General features: G+C 34.2%; 1 protein-coding gene across 1 annotated transcript; it reads right to left on the reverse strand.

Moving 5' to 3' along the window:
- Positions 1 to 869: 869 nt before the first annotated feature.
- Positions 870 to 15,395, reverse strand: LOC126742653 (mitochondrial 2-oxoglutarate/malate carrier protein). Its single transcript, XM_050449420.1, has 5 exons — positions 15,062 to 15,395; positions 14,691 to 15,001; positions 1,681 to 1,797; positions 1,412 to 1,622; positions 870 to 1,353 (listed from the first exon to the last, which is right to left on the reverse strand). Exons 1-5 carry the CDS (start codon positions 15,124 to 15,126, stop codon positions 1,128 to 1,130), a joined length of 930 nt encoding a protein of 309 aa, XP_050305377.1. The 5' UTR covers positions 15,127 to 15,395; the 3' UTR covers positions 870 to 1,127.
- Positions 15,396 to 15,429: the final 34 nt, after the last annotated feature.

A 15,429-nucleotide genomic window follows, 5' to 3' on the forward strand; every position in this document is an offset into this window, starting at 1 on the left:
TCTAAAGCATTTAATAGGCTACCTAATAATTTGAGAAATATTCAAAGTTTTAAAACTTGTAATAAAACTAAAAGAATACTTTAATATTCAATCGGATTAATTGTGTGGCTACTTTTTCTCAAATTTATTTATAGTAATCTACTTACAAATTATTTATATATACCTGACTATGATTTTTGTATACACTATTTTTGATTGTTATTCTTATTTCTGGAGGCCAGCGCTATAAGCACTGTTTAGAGATTTAGTGTAAAAAATTGTATGTAATATTTTTAAGAGTAATATGAAGGTGTTTTCAAAAAAAAATAGGGTAAAAACGAAACAAAATGATTTAGGGTTAATATAAAGACTTCCTCAATATATATTGCAATGAAAGTGAAAATAAAGTTTATATACTTACCGACAAGTTCTATTATACTAATTTATAAAGATAGTAAAATTCCTAAGGCTAAAACCCCTTATATATCACCTGTTAGTAAAAAATGCTGCTATCCTAAACAGTATGTATCTATAAAAAAATACCATTGCTGTGGAGTACAGAACATATGACAAAATGCCTAAAATATGAAACAAAAAAGCACAGAATCTGGAAGATCTTTAATCTGGTGTTAAATGATAAAATTGCCTCTTGTTTTTGAGGTACAAGAAACATTACTGTATAAAGTTATTAGCCAAGAAATGCTCTTTCTCTGAACAGAACCCTTTTAAGAATATTCCAATTATTTTATAATATCCTCAAAAATGTCTTAACAAAACATTTGCGGCATGTTGTGTCAAAAATCGTCCTAGGGAAAAAAAACTCCAAAAAAGTATCAACAAAATATATTAATCTTGTAGTTTTAGACTTGATCACAGCAAAAAAAAAAGTATAAGAAAAATAATATATATATTATATCAATAAAGAACAAATTACATTTTTATTATTATTCCGTGTAAAACAAAAAAAATTACGTATATATCAGACATATGGAATAGATTTAAAGCAATGCAATGTATTGGTGTGTAAATAAAAATTCCTCTACCTACAACTGAAAATAATTTTTTCTGCGGCTCTTTTTAACCTGCACAAACGAGTCAAAAATCGTCACACAGATCATTAAACAAGATTCCCTAGACAAGAGCTTTCGTTAAAGCGCTCCCACCCCCTCTTGCTTCAAAATATACTTATTATAAGCCCCATTCATTTGCTCCAAAAATATAAAAGTTATCACGGTGTGTGGCCCCAAACGGAAGTAGTAAGGGAAGAAGCCCTTCCATAAAGCAAATACGCCCTCGTTCTTCACTATTTTGCCCAAGACGTCCAGCGGTCCCTTGAATTCCGGTTTGCCATCGATATTTTTCATATTTTGGATCCTAAAATATTCATCATCAATAATCGCGATTATATTCGTGACAAAAATTGTGTTCTCACCGGGTTTTGGCAATATCGACGGGCATACTGGCGGCAGTGGTGACCAAACCAGAAATCATAGATGCCATAAAATGTAACAAAATACCCTCCTGGAAGTAACCGGTATTAACCAGGGACTGTTTGGCCTGCGAATAACTGGCCAACTGGGCTCCATTTACTACCATCGCTCTGCCCATGGTGGGCACCGCACCTCGCCACAACGTTAAAAGACCTTTATAAAACAATTTCAGTCTTTAGTGGGGATTTAATAAGATTTTTTTTTGGTGTACCTTCTTCCCTATATATTCTTAAGAGAGCATTAAATACGTTTTTGTAGTTTCTTCGTTCTGCGAGTGGTAATCTGCCGTCTGCAGTCATTCTTATTAGGGCAACTTCTGCCGGAGTACCTGAAATGAATTTAGAAACTTAGGAGCTATATTTCTGGAGGGATGTACTATTCTATTTTCTTTTACAATTATATAATTAAATTTCATTCTGAAGGCTAGAATTGTTATTAATACTAGGGCTATAATAGAAATAACTTTTTTAAAATTATTGGAAATTAAGCTATCTAACCAATCTGGCAATAAGGCTGATATCAGTGACTATAAGTCAGTCTGTAAACTCAGCTCTACCCCAAACTAATTTGAAAAGATTGTCGCCTCATATTTAAGATCTATACTTGATATAGCAGTAATTGATGAGCACTTTGAGTTCCTTTCCAAAAATCTACAGAACTGAATTTAATTAAATACCTTTGTTGACTATTTGTTCTGCATTTTGGATGAGGGTGGTCAAATTCATCCTATTTACACCAACTTTTCCAAGGCATTTGAAAGTGGGTAAGTCATGGGGTATGTGTTTTTACTTGCAAAATTCAATTCAATTACTCGCAACTTTCAATGCAAAAAAACGAGGGAAAGTAAAACTAAAAATGGCAAACTCTCCGTTGGGGCTGACAAAAAAGATGCTGCTAATTTGGAGTTTCAACAGCTGCAGGGGGGAAAATAGTACCTCTCAGAATAACGAGGAAGAAGATGGCTGTATTAAAGTCATTCAACGAAGAAAGAGAAGCTCTGCAAAAAAGGTGGAGCATCTCAAAATGCCGCGGCCAAATCCTATCAGAGGGACAAGTAAGAATTTTGCTTTAAAAGTTGCCGATGGAAGTGCTTTCCTGTTTGTATCTGGGCTTGGCCCCTTAGTAACTGCTAAAGAGGTCACAAACTTCCCAAAAAACACCAATGTGAGAAGATGAAGACCAAATCTGCACATCGAAAGAGCTCCTTCAAACTGGAAGATAAAGCTATGATTATGTCACCAGACCTTTGGGGAGAAGGTATCATTATAAATCATTTTTTACACCTACAGAGGAGTCCACCGAACCCTGGAGGACTCGTACACAACTCCCGACAGAAGCAGGAACATTTTTAACAATAATACATCAAAATGTATGGTCAATTAGAAACAAAATTGAAGAACTGGAAGTGTTCCTTTTGGAAACTCAAGAAAAGGTGGACTGTGTCTGCCTTACAGAGCACTTCCTTTCTGAAAATGAGCTTGAGTCTTTCTACATCGAGGGGTATAAGCATGTGTCAAGTTATACAAGGAAAACCTATAAGCATGGAGGTGCATTGATCCTAACCAAAACATCTATAGACGCAATGGAAAGAAAAGACTTGGTTGAACTATCCGTGGAGAGGAGCTGCGAGATTGCTGCCATTGAAATAAAAAGCAGAAGTATGGTTATAGTGGCCCTGTACCGCCCACCAGCAGGTGATTTTAATGTAGTAATTAGCCTTCTTGAAATTTTAACTGTGAACAATACTTTTATCTGTATTACTGGAGATTTTAATATCAATTTTAATACTTCATCAGGAACAACTACATATTTTCTCGATATTTTTAAATCTTATGGGTTTTCACATGTAATTTTTTGAAAATACGAGGCATTTGAATTGCATTGATAATATTTTTGTTAACTTTAGAGATACTCTTACGTTTTCAGTAAATGTTCTCGCGGCTGTTCTATCAGATCATAAAGCCGTTCAAATTAAAGTTCATTATCTAAACATGCAAAGTACAACTCACACAAAGCAAATTTTTCATAGACCAATAACACAGAGGGGTATCCAAAACATGTTCAAAATTTTGGAAAGCGTTGACTGGGGTTTTCTGTGCTCCTCTGATACTGTAAATGAAATGGCATCATTATTTATTGGTTTGTTAGTGAATGCAATGGATGCATTATTCTCAGTAAAAAAGAAGAGTGTGGTGGGAAATTGTCAGGTTTCTTGGTTTAATGATCATTTAAAGCAAATGCGCGAAACCTTGCATTTCTTAAACTCCTTGTATAACAATAATAAATGTCTAGAACTTGCAAAACAGGTCAAAATCGTTAAAAAAAAGGTATAGGGAAGAAAAATTTGAAAATCATATCTCCTCTTTATTAGGGAAGTTATCATCCAACTGTTATGCTATTAGAGTAATAACACATTCTCTGGGACGTGATGTGGCCAAAATTGCCTACCATGCTCTTATAGAGTCTTATCTGAGATACGGTATTGTGTTTTGGGGTGTGTGCTCTCAGTATTTGTTCAGTTCTCTATTTATTTTGCAAAAAAGAGCCATACGCTATATGTGTGCAGCTCCCTTTCGTAGCCCCTGTAGGCCATTGTTTTTAAAACACTCTGTCCTGACATTGCCATGCCTTTTTATTTTAGAGACTGTTTGTCTTATCCACAAAAAATATCGCCATCAACTTGGCCCCCCCTCCTCGGGTTACAATCTCCGAACAACCTTCTCTTTACCTCTACCTATCCCAAAAAGTGAGCAGATTAAGTCCTCTTTTGTATATGGGGGCAGAAGGCTTTTTAACCACCTACCCCTTTATATAAGGCTAATAAATTGTGAAAAACGTTTTAGGAAAAATATAAAGAAACTCTTGCTTGCTAAAGCATTTTATTCTGTAGACGAGTTTTTAAATACAATCTTTTGACAGTGAAGAATTTTGCGCAGCGTAATGTGAATTCTTACTACCCTTTCTTTGGGTGTGTTCTATATTCTATGTATGTAAGAATTGTTAAAATTTTTATATTTTTGTAAAAGATTATGTTGTCAACTATCTTTAAGATTTTATATAATGCTTTGTTAACAACAGATGATGTTATGTAACAATAAAGCTATTTTTGACTTTGACTTTGACTTTGAAATTATATCTGCAAAAAGGGTGGAAAACTCTCAATATATACTACAGGCTGATAATAGAACGAAAGCTGCTTGGCAGATTGTAAATGGCCAGAGAAAGAAGGTGAATAGTGAGCAGCCCGTGGGTCTTACTGCATCCGAGTTCAATACATTTTTTTCAGGTATAGCTGAGGAAACTCTTAAGAAGATTCCACTGGCCACGGCCACTGCTGAATCATTTATGGATCAGGCCTGCCTGTCGGGTGTCCCTGTGGGGGGTTTTTCTTTTAGTGAAGTGACGTATATACAAGTTAGAGATGCTATAAGTAATTTAAAAAATAAACATTCTAGAGAGATATATGGAATGAATGTCCCTCTTCTAAAACAATAAAAGGTGCATTTAATATATCCTTTAACAAAGCTTTTAAATTTATGTATAAGGGAAGGCATCTACCCAAGTGGCTTTAAAATTCAAAAGATCATACCAATTTTTAAAAAAGGGAGTAGAGATGATTTAAATAATTACCGTCCAGTATCTTTGATTCCAATAATATCGAAGGTTTTTGAGCTACTTTTAAAAAATCAACTTCATATCTATTTTGAACAAAATGAAATCCTCAAAAACTTTCAGTATGGGTTTAGGAAAAAACAATCGACTGTTAAGGCTATACTGGATCTTCTGGAGTATGTGGTTGAGGGCTTTGAAATAGGGTCCCATAATGGGGCAATTTTCTGTGACCTTTCAAAGGCCTTCGACTGCATATCCCATAGGATCCTTCTGAGCAAGCTTAAACTTTATGGTCTGATCCCGCCCAGTTTATCACTTCTTGAAACTTATCTTGTTGGAAGTGTACAGAAAACCTGTTCGGGTGGAGCTTTATCAGAAGAATGCAAAATAACTCATGGTGTGCCACAGGGTTCTATTTTGGGGCCACTCCTCTTTATTATTTATGTCAATGATATAGACAGGTCAATTGAGTCTAGGCTGCTGCTGTTTGCTGACGACACTACTGCTCTTTGCAGGAGTACTAGTTTGCAAGAACTGGAGCTGATGCTGGTGGAGGTGAAGTCAGATTTGGGCAAGTGGTTCAGTGCAAATAGACTTAGCTTAAATGTCAACAAAACGGAGGAAGTCCTATTCTCTTTGAGAAATACAGAGGGTACCAATGTTGAGAGTTCGGATGGGGTGAGATTCTTGGGTGTTCACTTAGATCCTACTATGATATTTGATAAGCATGTGGAGTTCATTGCAAATAAATTGTCAAAACAAATATTTCTTTTAAAAAGCTTAAAAGGCACAGTAAATAAGGATGTTTTGTTAATGGTTTACCATGCACTAATACAGTCCACCTGCAATTATGGTCTCTTGGCTTGGGGTCATGCACCTCAAGCTAGGAGAATCTTTAAACTGCAGAGAAGAGCTCTGAGGGTTGCCGAGGGTCTGGGTTTCAGGGACGATGTGAGAGACTCTTTCAAAAAACTTAAAATTCTTCCATCACGGTATATCTTTGAATGTCTAATATATACAAAAAATAATTTACATAAATATACCCAGAGATCAGAAATACATACTCACAGCACTCGACAAGGAGATTTCCTGGAAATGCACTTTCTAAGACTCAATAAATCTCGTATCTCAACTACTTATTATGCCCCAAGCTTTTTTAATAAACTTCCTAATAATATTAAAGCTCTAAATGAAAAACTTTTTGCTGCTGCCTCAGTAAAAAAATTACTTGCTGATGAGAGCCTTCTATAGCTTTGATGAGTATCTACAAGCTCAACTGTGAAAATTGGTGAAAATGAAACAAAAATAGGTTTTAGGAAGTTGATATTGGGGTCTCCAAAATTTTAATGTTTGTAAATTGTGATTATTTTATTTAGTATTTGTGAAATTGTATCTTGGGTGTTATTTTTTTAATATTTTAAATAAGGGTTTTAATTTGCAATGTAAAACTTTAATAATTTGTAAGTGAAATAATTTTTTAATATGTATTTATCTACTTGTGACGATTGTGAGAAATTTTTTTTTCATAAGCATGATTAAACTTTACTTTAGTAAGTTGGAAGCTTTCCAATATTTCCAAAATACATACACAACAAACTAAATACATTAGTTTCAGATACTGAACACAATTTATGTATAATTAGCACTATTCTGTATTAAGACATTCTTGCGTAAAAATTACATGCATATAAAATTTATTACATATCTACCATTCAAAGCAACATCAAACAACAAACGTCTCTGGAGATGAGATTATAAAGGCCATCAACAAAATTAAAGGGAACAAGTCCAGATGGCATTCCAGCTTATGTATCGAAGAATTGCCGTGATCATTTGTTGAAGCCGCTTGGGTATCTTTTTAATATTATTCTCCAAACTTCAATTTATCCAGATAGATGGAAAATTACCAAAAACAATTCCTATATACAAATCTGGCTCTTAGATATTTAGTCATGAGTCCAATATTCCTCCAGTTGATGCATAAACCTATGATTTCTGACATTTGCATAATGTATTTTCAGTTCAACATTAAAAGGAGAGATCTTAAATTATTGTATAAGCTACATAATTAATTTATTTACTCTATACTATATAATTCCTATATGCTATACTCTATAACTCCTATGCCAAAAGTCTTGACTTTTTTGCTGTTAACTTTCAAAGATTTTCGAGGCTGTTAAGAAATGTGTTGATTTTGAGCTCTCTGAACATTTCTATTTTTTAGTGTTTTCTTGCACCTGTCTTTGATTCATTTTATTCTATTGTAAAGATTTTTGTACCAGAAATGGGTAAAGCGGCAACCCCTGTAAATAAATCAAAATGAACTATTTACTACATAAAGTTGTGCACTGTTTAAATGGCCAATAAAATTTGCAAGGGTGCTTTCTGGTAATAATATTGTTTTAGATTATATTATATAGGGTGAACTGCCCAGTTTGCCGGCCACCCCTGGTTCTCGGCCACTTTTCCACAAAACAGTTAATAAATAGAGCATTCTACAATTTACTTATATGAACTTATCGCCCCTGACCAAAGTACTCCTTCCACCATAAATGCATGCACCAACATCCTTATAGGGCCAAAGTATGTGTAATACAAAATCGGTCAAGACATGTACCTCGAGGAGTGCGCTGCGTTTGACGTTTTCTTACGTTTAGTGTAGTGTGCAGTTCGAAAGGAAATAGAATATAATTTCTGAAAAAATGGAGTTTTGAGGTAAGTTTTGTGACCTTTTAGTTACTGAGGGGTTAATCTTTAATACTTACACTAAAATATACAAGAAAACTTAATATTTAAAAAGAAAAATATGTGGCCGGACAACTGGTCAAAAAAAACCTATTCTGGTCTGATATAAATTTTTTTTTTGACTTACTGGTAGTTAGGGACTAGGGTGTGCTTCTGGTTTTAATGATATTTGAGTTGGTTAGTAGATCTAGCCAGATCTCGGCCGGGTTTTTACGAAAAGCAAGTGAAATATAAATATTTTAAAATGAGGCCAAGAACTGGTGAATCCGCCTATTTCTCGGCCATTCCGATATTTTGCCATTAAAATGCATGCAAATTAATGATTTTTGCAATAAATAGGGATATTGTTTTTTTAGTTTATTAATGTAAAGAAAATTAAGATCTTAAATATTTAAAAAAAAAACAGATGTACTTGGTGTTGGGTGGTACTTACTCACTACCACCCAACACCACCCATGTACTCCAACCTGCAGATGTAAGTGTGTTTAGGCTATTCAAATTCAAATTCAAATAGTTTATTGTCCAACAGGAAAATTCCCAATTACAAGACAATCGAAATAATTAAAATTAAAACAGTACAAGTTATAAGCACCTTAAATAAGTAGTACAAAAAAATAATATAAAAAAATATATCAGATCCAATATAGAGTGATGACAAAATTTAAAATTTAGAACAATAGCATTATGCTGTAAGAACATAAGACACACTAACCAAATGATACAATCACAGAAAAATAATCAGGTATCATTCAAATTAAGAGAGGAACACATCCTTTTTTTAAAAACATATTCAGTGCTGCTAAAGATGTCGACATCTATAGCATTCATCTGATTATACCATGTACAAGCACGGCACAGTGGAGCTTTGCTGGACAGATTTGTTAAGTTAAAAGAGGGATAAAATATATGGTGCCTCCTTGTATTGGCAGGAGGAACAAATAGAGGTAGCCTCTCTAAGAGCTCAGAACAATCAATTTTATTATTGCAAAGTTTATATAAAAATATCTGACTAGAGAGAATAGTATTTTGCTTTAGTGACAAATAGTTGAATCTATTCAGCAGGTACTACTGTTCCGCACCTCTTACTGGATATACTCCATCCAACTTAACAGAAAGTAACTTTAAGAATCTGCGCTGTACATACTCCAGTATGTACTATTGAAACACCAATGGAAAAAAACTGTCAGGGAATGGCAAAGTACACATAATGATAAAACCAGTTCAATCACAAAAGCGAATTTTTGTAAAGTATTTCAGCAAAGTTTAGATAAGGTAAATCTCTTGCCAGTAAAATACCTACATACCTATGTTCCTAAGCTGTTATACTTACCCAGTTGTTATAGTACTTATAATTTATCAATATTAGTTAAATGTTTCTTTTTTTCTTTGTCTATAGATTTAAAAGGAACTTAAGTTTTTGTTCAAATTATCTGTCTGTTATTTGTTTGTGTAATATTAGAAACCTACATTAGAGTAGGTAAGGTATAAGTTTTACTATTTACTATTAGTTTTAAGCATTTTTTTATATTTTTGTTAACTAGAGTTTTTAAGTTAGTTTTTAAGTTAAGTGTACAAAACTAGGTACTAAGTTGGTACTAAATACCCTGTTATTTGTTTCTTTAGTTGTGATTTTTTTATTTTTCAATACAAGTACAAAAACATTTTCATATGTTAGGGCCTATTTTTGATTGTTTGACTTATAATAAAATTAAAACAGTTTTTATAAATTGCTTTTGGATTTATTTAGATTGGCCGAAAGTCACTATTTGGCCGCCTCAGCCAAAAACCAGCATTTTGATGGGCGAGAACAATTCCACCTGACCGAGATCTGGCAGAATACACATTTTTAAAATTTTAATTAATTTAAAAAAACTGGAAATGTTTTATACTTTTTAGACAAAACGAAACAATTAAGAACACTATAAAGTTTCACATAAAAAAATAAAAATGACAAATTTGGTCCTTTTTCTAATTTAATTTCTCAGCCAAAGTCAAAAATTCAGTTAGGTGGCTGAGAACTGGGCAGTTCACCCTACTTTTACTACTGTTTTTATATTCTTTTTTTATGGATTCATTACTGATAGGGTAGAGTCCCCCAAAGTCGACCGGCTCCAGTAGTCGGCCACTTCATGACATATTTGATAATAAATAGGTTAATATTATATTTTTTTAAAACGCGCGCCGTTTCTCCGGCAATCAGATAGTTTCGCGCCAAATTTGACCAATCGGAAAGAAGCATTACTCTGGAGAAACATAACCAAAATTTAGTATCAATGTGGCGTAGTCAGTGGTAACACCTTTTTGGGCATTTCATATACAAATTTGGTAAGTATTTGCACTATTTTATTACTTCACCAGGAACGACTCTGTTGAAATAGAGTTTGTACATCCACTTGTGATTATTAAATATTAGCTTTTTTCCACATTGTTAACGAAAAAAATGAAAAAAACTAGTCTAAATACGATTAATTTTAGGAGGTCGACCTCTGGATATACAAAAATCTGCAAAAAACCGGTAGTGTATAGACTACTGGTATAAAGTGTTTTTAGAAGCTTTAAGACAGATTTCATATGGAAATGAATAGAAAATTAACAGCTATAATTTTTTAATAACTTATCAGTAATTCTTTGTCATTTTACCAGTTGTCGACCGCTTTTAAACATTTTATATTAAGGTGGGTCGACTGTAGGATTTTTGTTTTCTAGAAGTCGACCGTGTTTATTACTGTCTTTTTACCTCTATAGGGCGTGTGCATGAAAATGAAAATTGACACTGATGACGCTAATTTTGACAGTAATGACAAATGCTTATAGGTAAAACAATTTTCAAAAATAAAAAATTATACACAATAGGTACACATTAAAATCATAGAACCATATACATGTGAAACAACAAAAAACGTTAACAGCAAGACAACCTTTTGAAAAATGTTGACCTTTTGCACTTTTTAAGCTTTTTATTTTTTCAAATTTTTTGTTTTACCTACAAGCTGACATCACGTGCACATGCCCTATTGTCTGATTGTTTTAAGTTTATTACCTTATTAATGAAGTTTTTTTTTAATCTTGGTTTTTTAAAGCAGAGAGCTTCAGAGCAGAAAAAAAACATTAAAAAAGGCGGTAAACGTCCCATACATCAATACCGGGAGGAATCCTTACGAGGCTATTTTTCAAATAAGAGAAAATAAACTGAGTGTGCGAAAAGCGAGTCAGATATATGGTGTGCCAAAAACTACTATGCTAGACAGATTAAGGGGAAGAGTCGCCGAAAAACCTAGAAAAATGAGCTCCCCGCCTGTTCTAAGCGTAGCTGAGGCAAAGGCTATAGTTAAATGGTGTATAAATTTATCGAAGTGTGGGTTTCCACGAAAGATGGATGACATACTAAACACAGTTCAGAAGATTATAATGTCAAAAAAAATGACTCAAAAAAAATTCCCTTCGTAAACGGGCGTCCCGCAAAAAAGTGGTATAAAGCTTTCTTGAGGCGTAATCCGGAGCTGACGAAAAGAAATGCTGAAAACTTATCACAAGGACGTGCAGTGCTTACTGAAGAGAGTATTAGGAAATGGTTTCGCGAGTTAAAAGAGTGAAGATGCCGAGGATATCCTGTTAGACTCCACCAGGATTTTGAATGGATACGAAACGAGCTTCACGTTGTGCCCTAAGTCTGGGAAAATTGTAGCTCCGAGAAAGAAAGAAAGAAAGAAAATGTGCTATATTACGTAAGACAACAAAATCTTGTGTACAAGCATCCTAAAAACTAAAAAATTCCAAATTCACTTTAAATTTCAAACAAACATAACTTCTAAAACACTTTACCATAAAATTTACACACATTACCAAAATTAATCATAACAAAACAGATTGAGAAAAAAAAGCATCTTTTTGATAAATTTCATTAAAAAATAAGTAAAGCTGTCAATAAAACAGAATTTAGAAGAAGTAAATTAAATTATTTAACAGGAAACAAAACTAAAACACTAAAATGATGTCAGAGCACAGGTTAAAAGGTATCATTAAAAAAATCGTCAAGGCTATAATATGCCCTGGATAATAAAAGTGATTTTAATTCCTTTTTGAATCTCTTAACTTCTAAAATTTGTCTGATACATAGAGGAACATGGTTGTAAATTTTTTTGCTGAGGTATATAAGTGAGTTCTTCGTGAGGGAGGATGTAGGGATTGGTAAGGAAAAATCGTTAACCTGGCGAGTCATATGACCAGTGTTAGAGGGAGGTTTAGGACATTTATGAATAAGAGTAGCTGTTTCTAAGATAAAAAGAGAAAAAAGAGTTAGGATTTTTTGAGATATAAAGAGAGGTTTACAAGAATCTCTTAACCCAGCGGAACATAGGTATCTAACTGCCTTTTTTTGAATCACAAAAATTATGTTTAATAATCCCTTGTTGCTTAAACCCCAAAAAGGCAAGCCATAACGAAGGTGGGACTCAATAAGAGAAAAGTACACTGATCGAGAGGATATAAAAACGTTTATCAAGTAGTCAAGGGGAAGAAAAGGAAGCATTGACGGTGTTGCTTGTGGTGTCTGCGAGTGGCGACATTACATATCCTTGTGTGGTCTTTCCCTATGTACGGCCACCAAAGGATGTTCGAGACAGTATGGATCCATCTTGGTGTCTAGGATTGAGCGAAACCGGATGGATGCGCTCAGAAGTGTTTTACGAGTATGTGGCGAATTCCTTGAATCCCTGATGGTTAATATCCCATGAGGTTAAGAAACCTGTTTTGTTTTTCATTGACGGCCATAAAAGCCATTTAACTTTAAGCTTAAGTCAGTTCTGTTCAGCAAATGGAATAATTCTTTATGCGCTGCCACCGAATGCTACACCCATATTATGCAGCCGTGCGATGTCATGTGTTTTCAAACCAATGAAATCTGAGTGGAATAAAACAGTTCGGGAATGGCAAATGCTGGAAGAAAACACAAACCAGACCTTAACAAAATCAAAGTTTTGTCCACTTTTAAAAAAGGTTTTAGAAAAGGACAACTTGCCGCAAACAATTAAGAACCGTTTCCGTAAATGCGGCCTTTTTCCTTTCGATCCAAATATGGTTGACTATTCTAAATGTGTCCAAAATATACTTGAAGATTTGGAAGGAACTGTAGAACCAGAAGAAATGCCCCGACCTGCGACTGACGTATATAAGATCACTGAGGATACAATCAAAAGTATTCAGAATAATTTAGAGGAGCGTGGTGTTAGAGTAGAGATTATTTTTGAAGAATTATCTAAAGCGCAAACCCTTTACAACAATAAAATTTCAAATGTGATACCGACAGTTCAACCTGAGCATGAACCTTTGGATGGCCTACCACCTTTTGCTTTATTAAATGGTGGCCAATTATATGACATTGATACAGCGGGTAACCTCGTTCTTCAAGAGTTAGAGCAACCACAAAGTTTTAATTTATCAGAAATTAAAGATACTTTAAGCGATGATGCCGTAATGCCGCATTATTTCAAGATACGCAGGTTTCACAAATTGCACTAGACTATGCTTCAGATCTTCTCCTCTCTCAAGAAATTCAACAGGAGACAAATGCTTTTGAGAATAATGACTGTTATATTATAAATAGTAGTCCTAAAACTGTCCTGTCAAATAATTCATCGAATCTACCACCCCAAACAAAAAGTGATGAAATTTTACTGAATAACTCATCTAATATTTTATCGATTTTGTTGCCTGAGGAAGTTCAAAATATGAGGAATGTCCAAGAAAATACTGCAAAGAATATTAAGTCACCAACAATTCCTAATGAAACTGCTTCAACTGATGGCTCCCTTATTCCCATAGAAGAAATTGAAGACTCTGTATCTGATGTAGGCACAAAAAACGTACATAAATCGAATGGTGATACGTCCCTCGGTAAATTAAATATAATTTCAAATATCACAATCATTCCTCCATTGGACAGTAGCATCAACAAAATACTTTATTATCCGAAGCCAATCCAAAAAAGCAAAAAAAGTAAGGCAGCACCAAAGCAACCAAGTGCTATTTCATCCGAGTTGTGGAGACAGCTAGAAGCAGAAAAGGAAAATGCCAAAGTAATTAAAATTATAGCTATTCAGAAACAGAAAGCAGAATCAGAAAAAAAAAGAGAGGCGAAAAGATTAGCAGATGAAGAGAAAAAGATGAATTCTATAAAAAAGAGATGAGTGAATAAAAAAGTAATGGACCAACAAAACAAACAGTTAACCAGGACCAGAGACCACCACAGAGTTCATTTCAGAAAATGTCTATTAAATGCGACGTGTGTGTCGATGACCTCATAAGCGACACCGAAGAAAACGATCTAAAGAATATCGGATGTGATAAGTGTACTCGATGGTACCACTTGAAATGCTCAATTTTTAGCGAAAATTTATATGAAGACATTATAGGAAAAGATTTTAACTGTCCTCACAATAAAATAGTAAAAAGATTAATACTAGCATATTATTTTTGAACAATTATATTAGGTGGACTATTGGAAGATCAGCTTCTAGTACTCGATCTTCCTGGTCGACTACTAGGAAGATGGCCGTCCGACTACTGGATTTCCTCGGTCGACTACTAGCAAAATTAGGCCAGTTTCAACTTAAAATTATCCTTTCTATTCCAGCGACCTCTATCGTCGGGTTATGTATTTTACGTAGAAATATAAATATACAAGTTCATGAAGGAATCTACCATAGATTATTTTATTAATTAACAGTATATAAAACAGCACAAACAAAAGTCAAGTCCGCCAAAGTGGTTGACTACCCTAGTAATCAAATTTCCCACTAAATTTCTAACTAAACCCATACCAATTCACGTACTACCCTCAAAATCTAATAAAACTCTGACTCTTACCAATAAACGCTCCGCACATTCCTGACAGCATACCCAAAGCAGCTTTAGTTAGAAAATTCGGTGGTACTCCCTCCTTTGAAAAACTTTCAAATAACCAAGTATAGATTCCCAATCGAGTGGTGGTGTATGTGGCCTGCCTCAGAAGACCAGCCGAGAGGCCAGTGTAAATAGTCCTTATCCCTTCATTTTTAATAATGGACCTTACGACCTGCATACTGGTTTTGGGCTCAGCCGATTGGCTAGCTTGGCCGCTCAATTGTAATCGGTTTTTAATTAAATCCAAGGGCTGAACAAACACTGTGGCCATCATACTGCAACATTAATTAGAAACACCTGTGAATTGAGGTTATGTTGTTGGTACTGTGACTTACCCAGAGGCACCGCCGAACGCAAATTTTACATAGTTAGGAATTCGTTTAGGCTCCTTATCACCCATTTTACCTTAAGTTTTTTCCAAATTCGGCCGATAAAAAAATGGGATATTGGGGAAGCTTATTACTTAACGAACGATCGCGCAAGGTTAAAATAACCGAGAAAAAATTCTCTACTTATCAGTAGAGGTGATGGAGGTCACTCATAATATCGTAAATACTGAGCGCGCGTAAAATTACGCCTGAGCTACGTAAATATAAATACACATGACAGTAATTAATGTAATTTTTAACAAAACAAAATGTTAATTATCAAATTATCTTATAACCTAACCTCACTTGATTTTCACCGATGTCAGTGAAGTTTT

Source organism: Anthonomus grandis, chromosome 1 (assembly GCF_022605725.1).
Source record: "Anthonomus grandis grandis chromosome 1, icAntGran1.3, whole genome shotgun sequence".
NCBI lineage: Eukaryota > Metazoa > Arthropoda > Insecta > Coleoptera > Curculionidae > Anthonomus > Anthonomus grandis.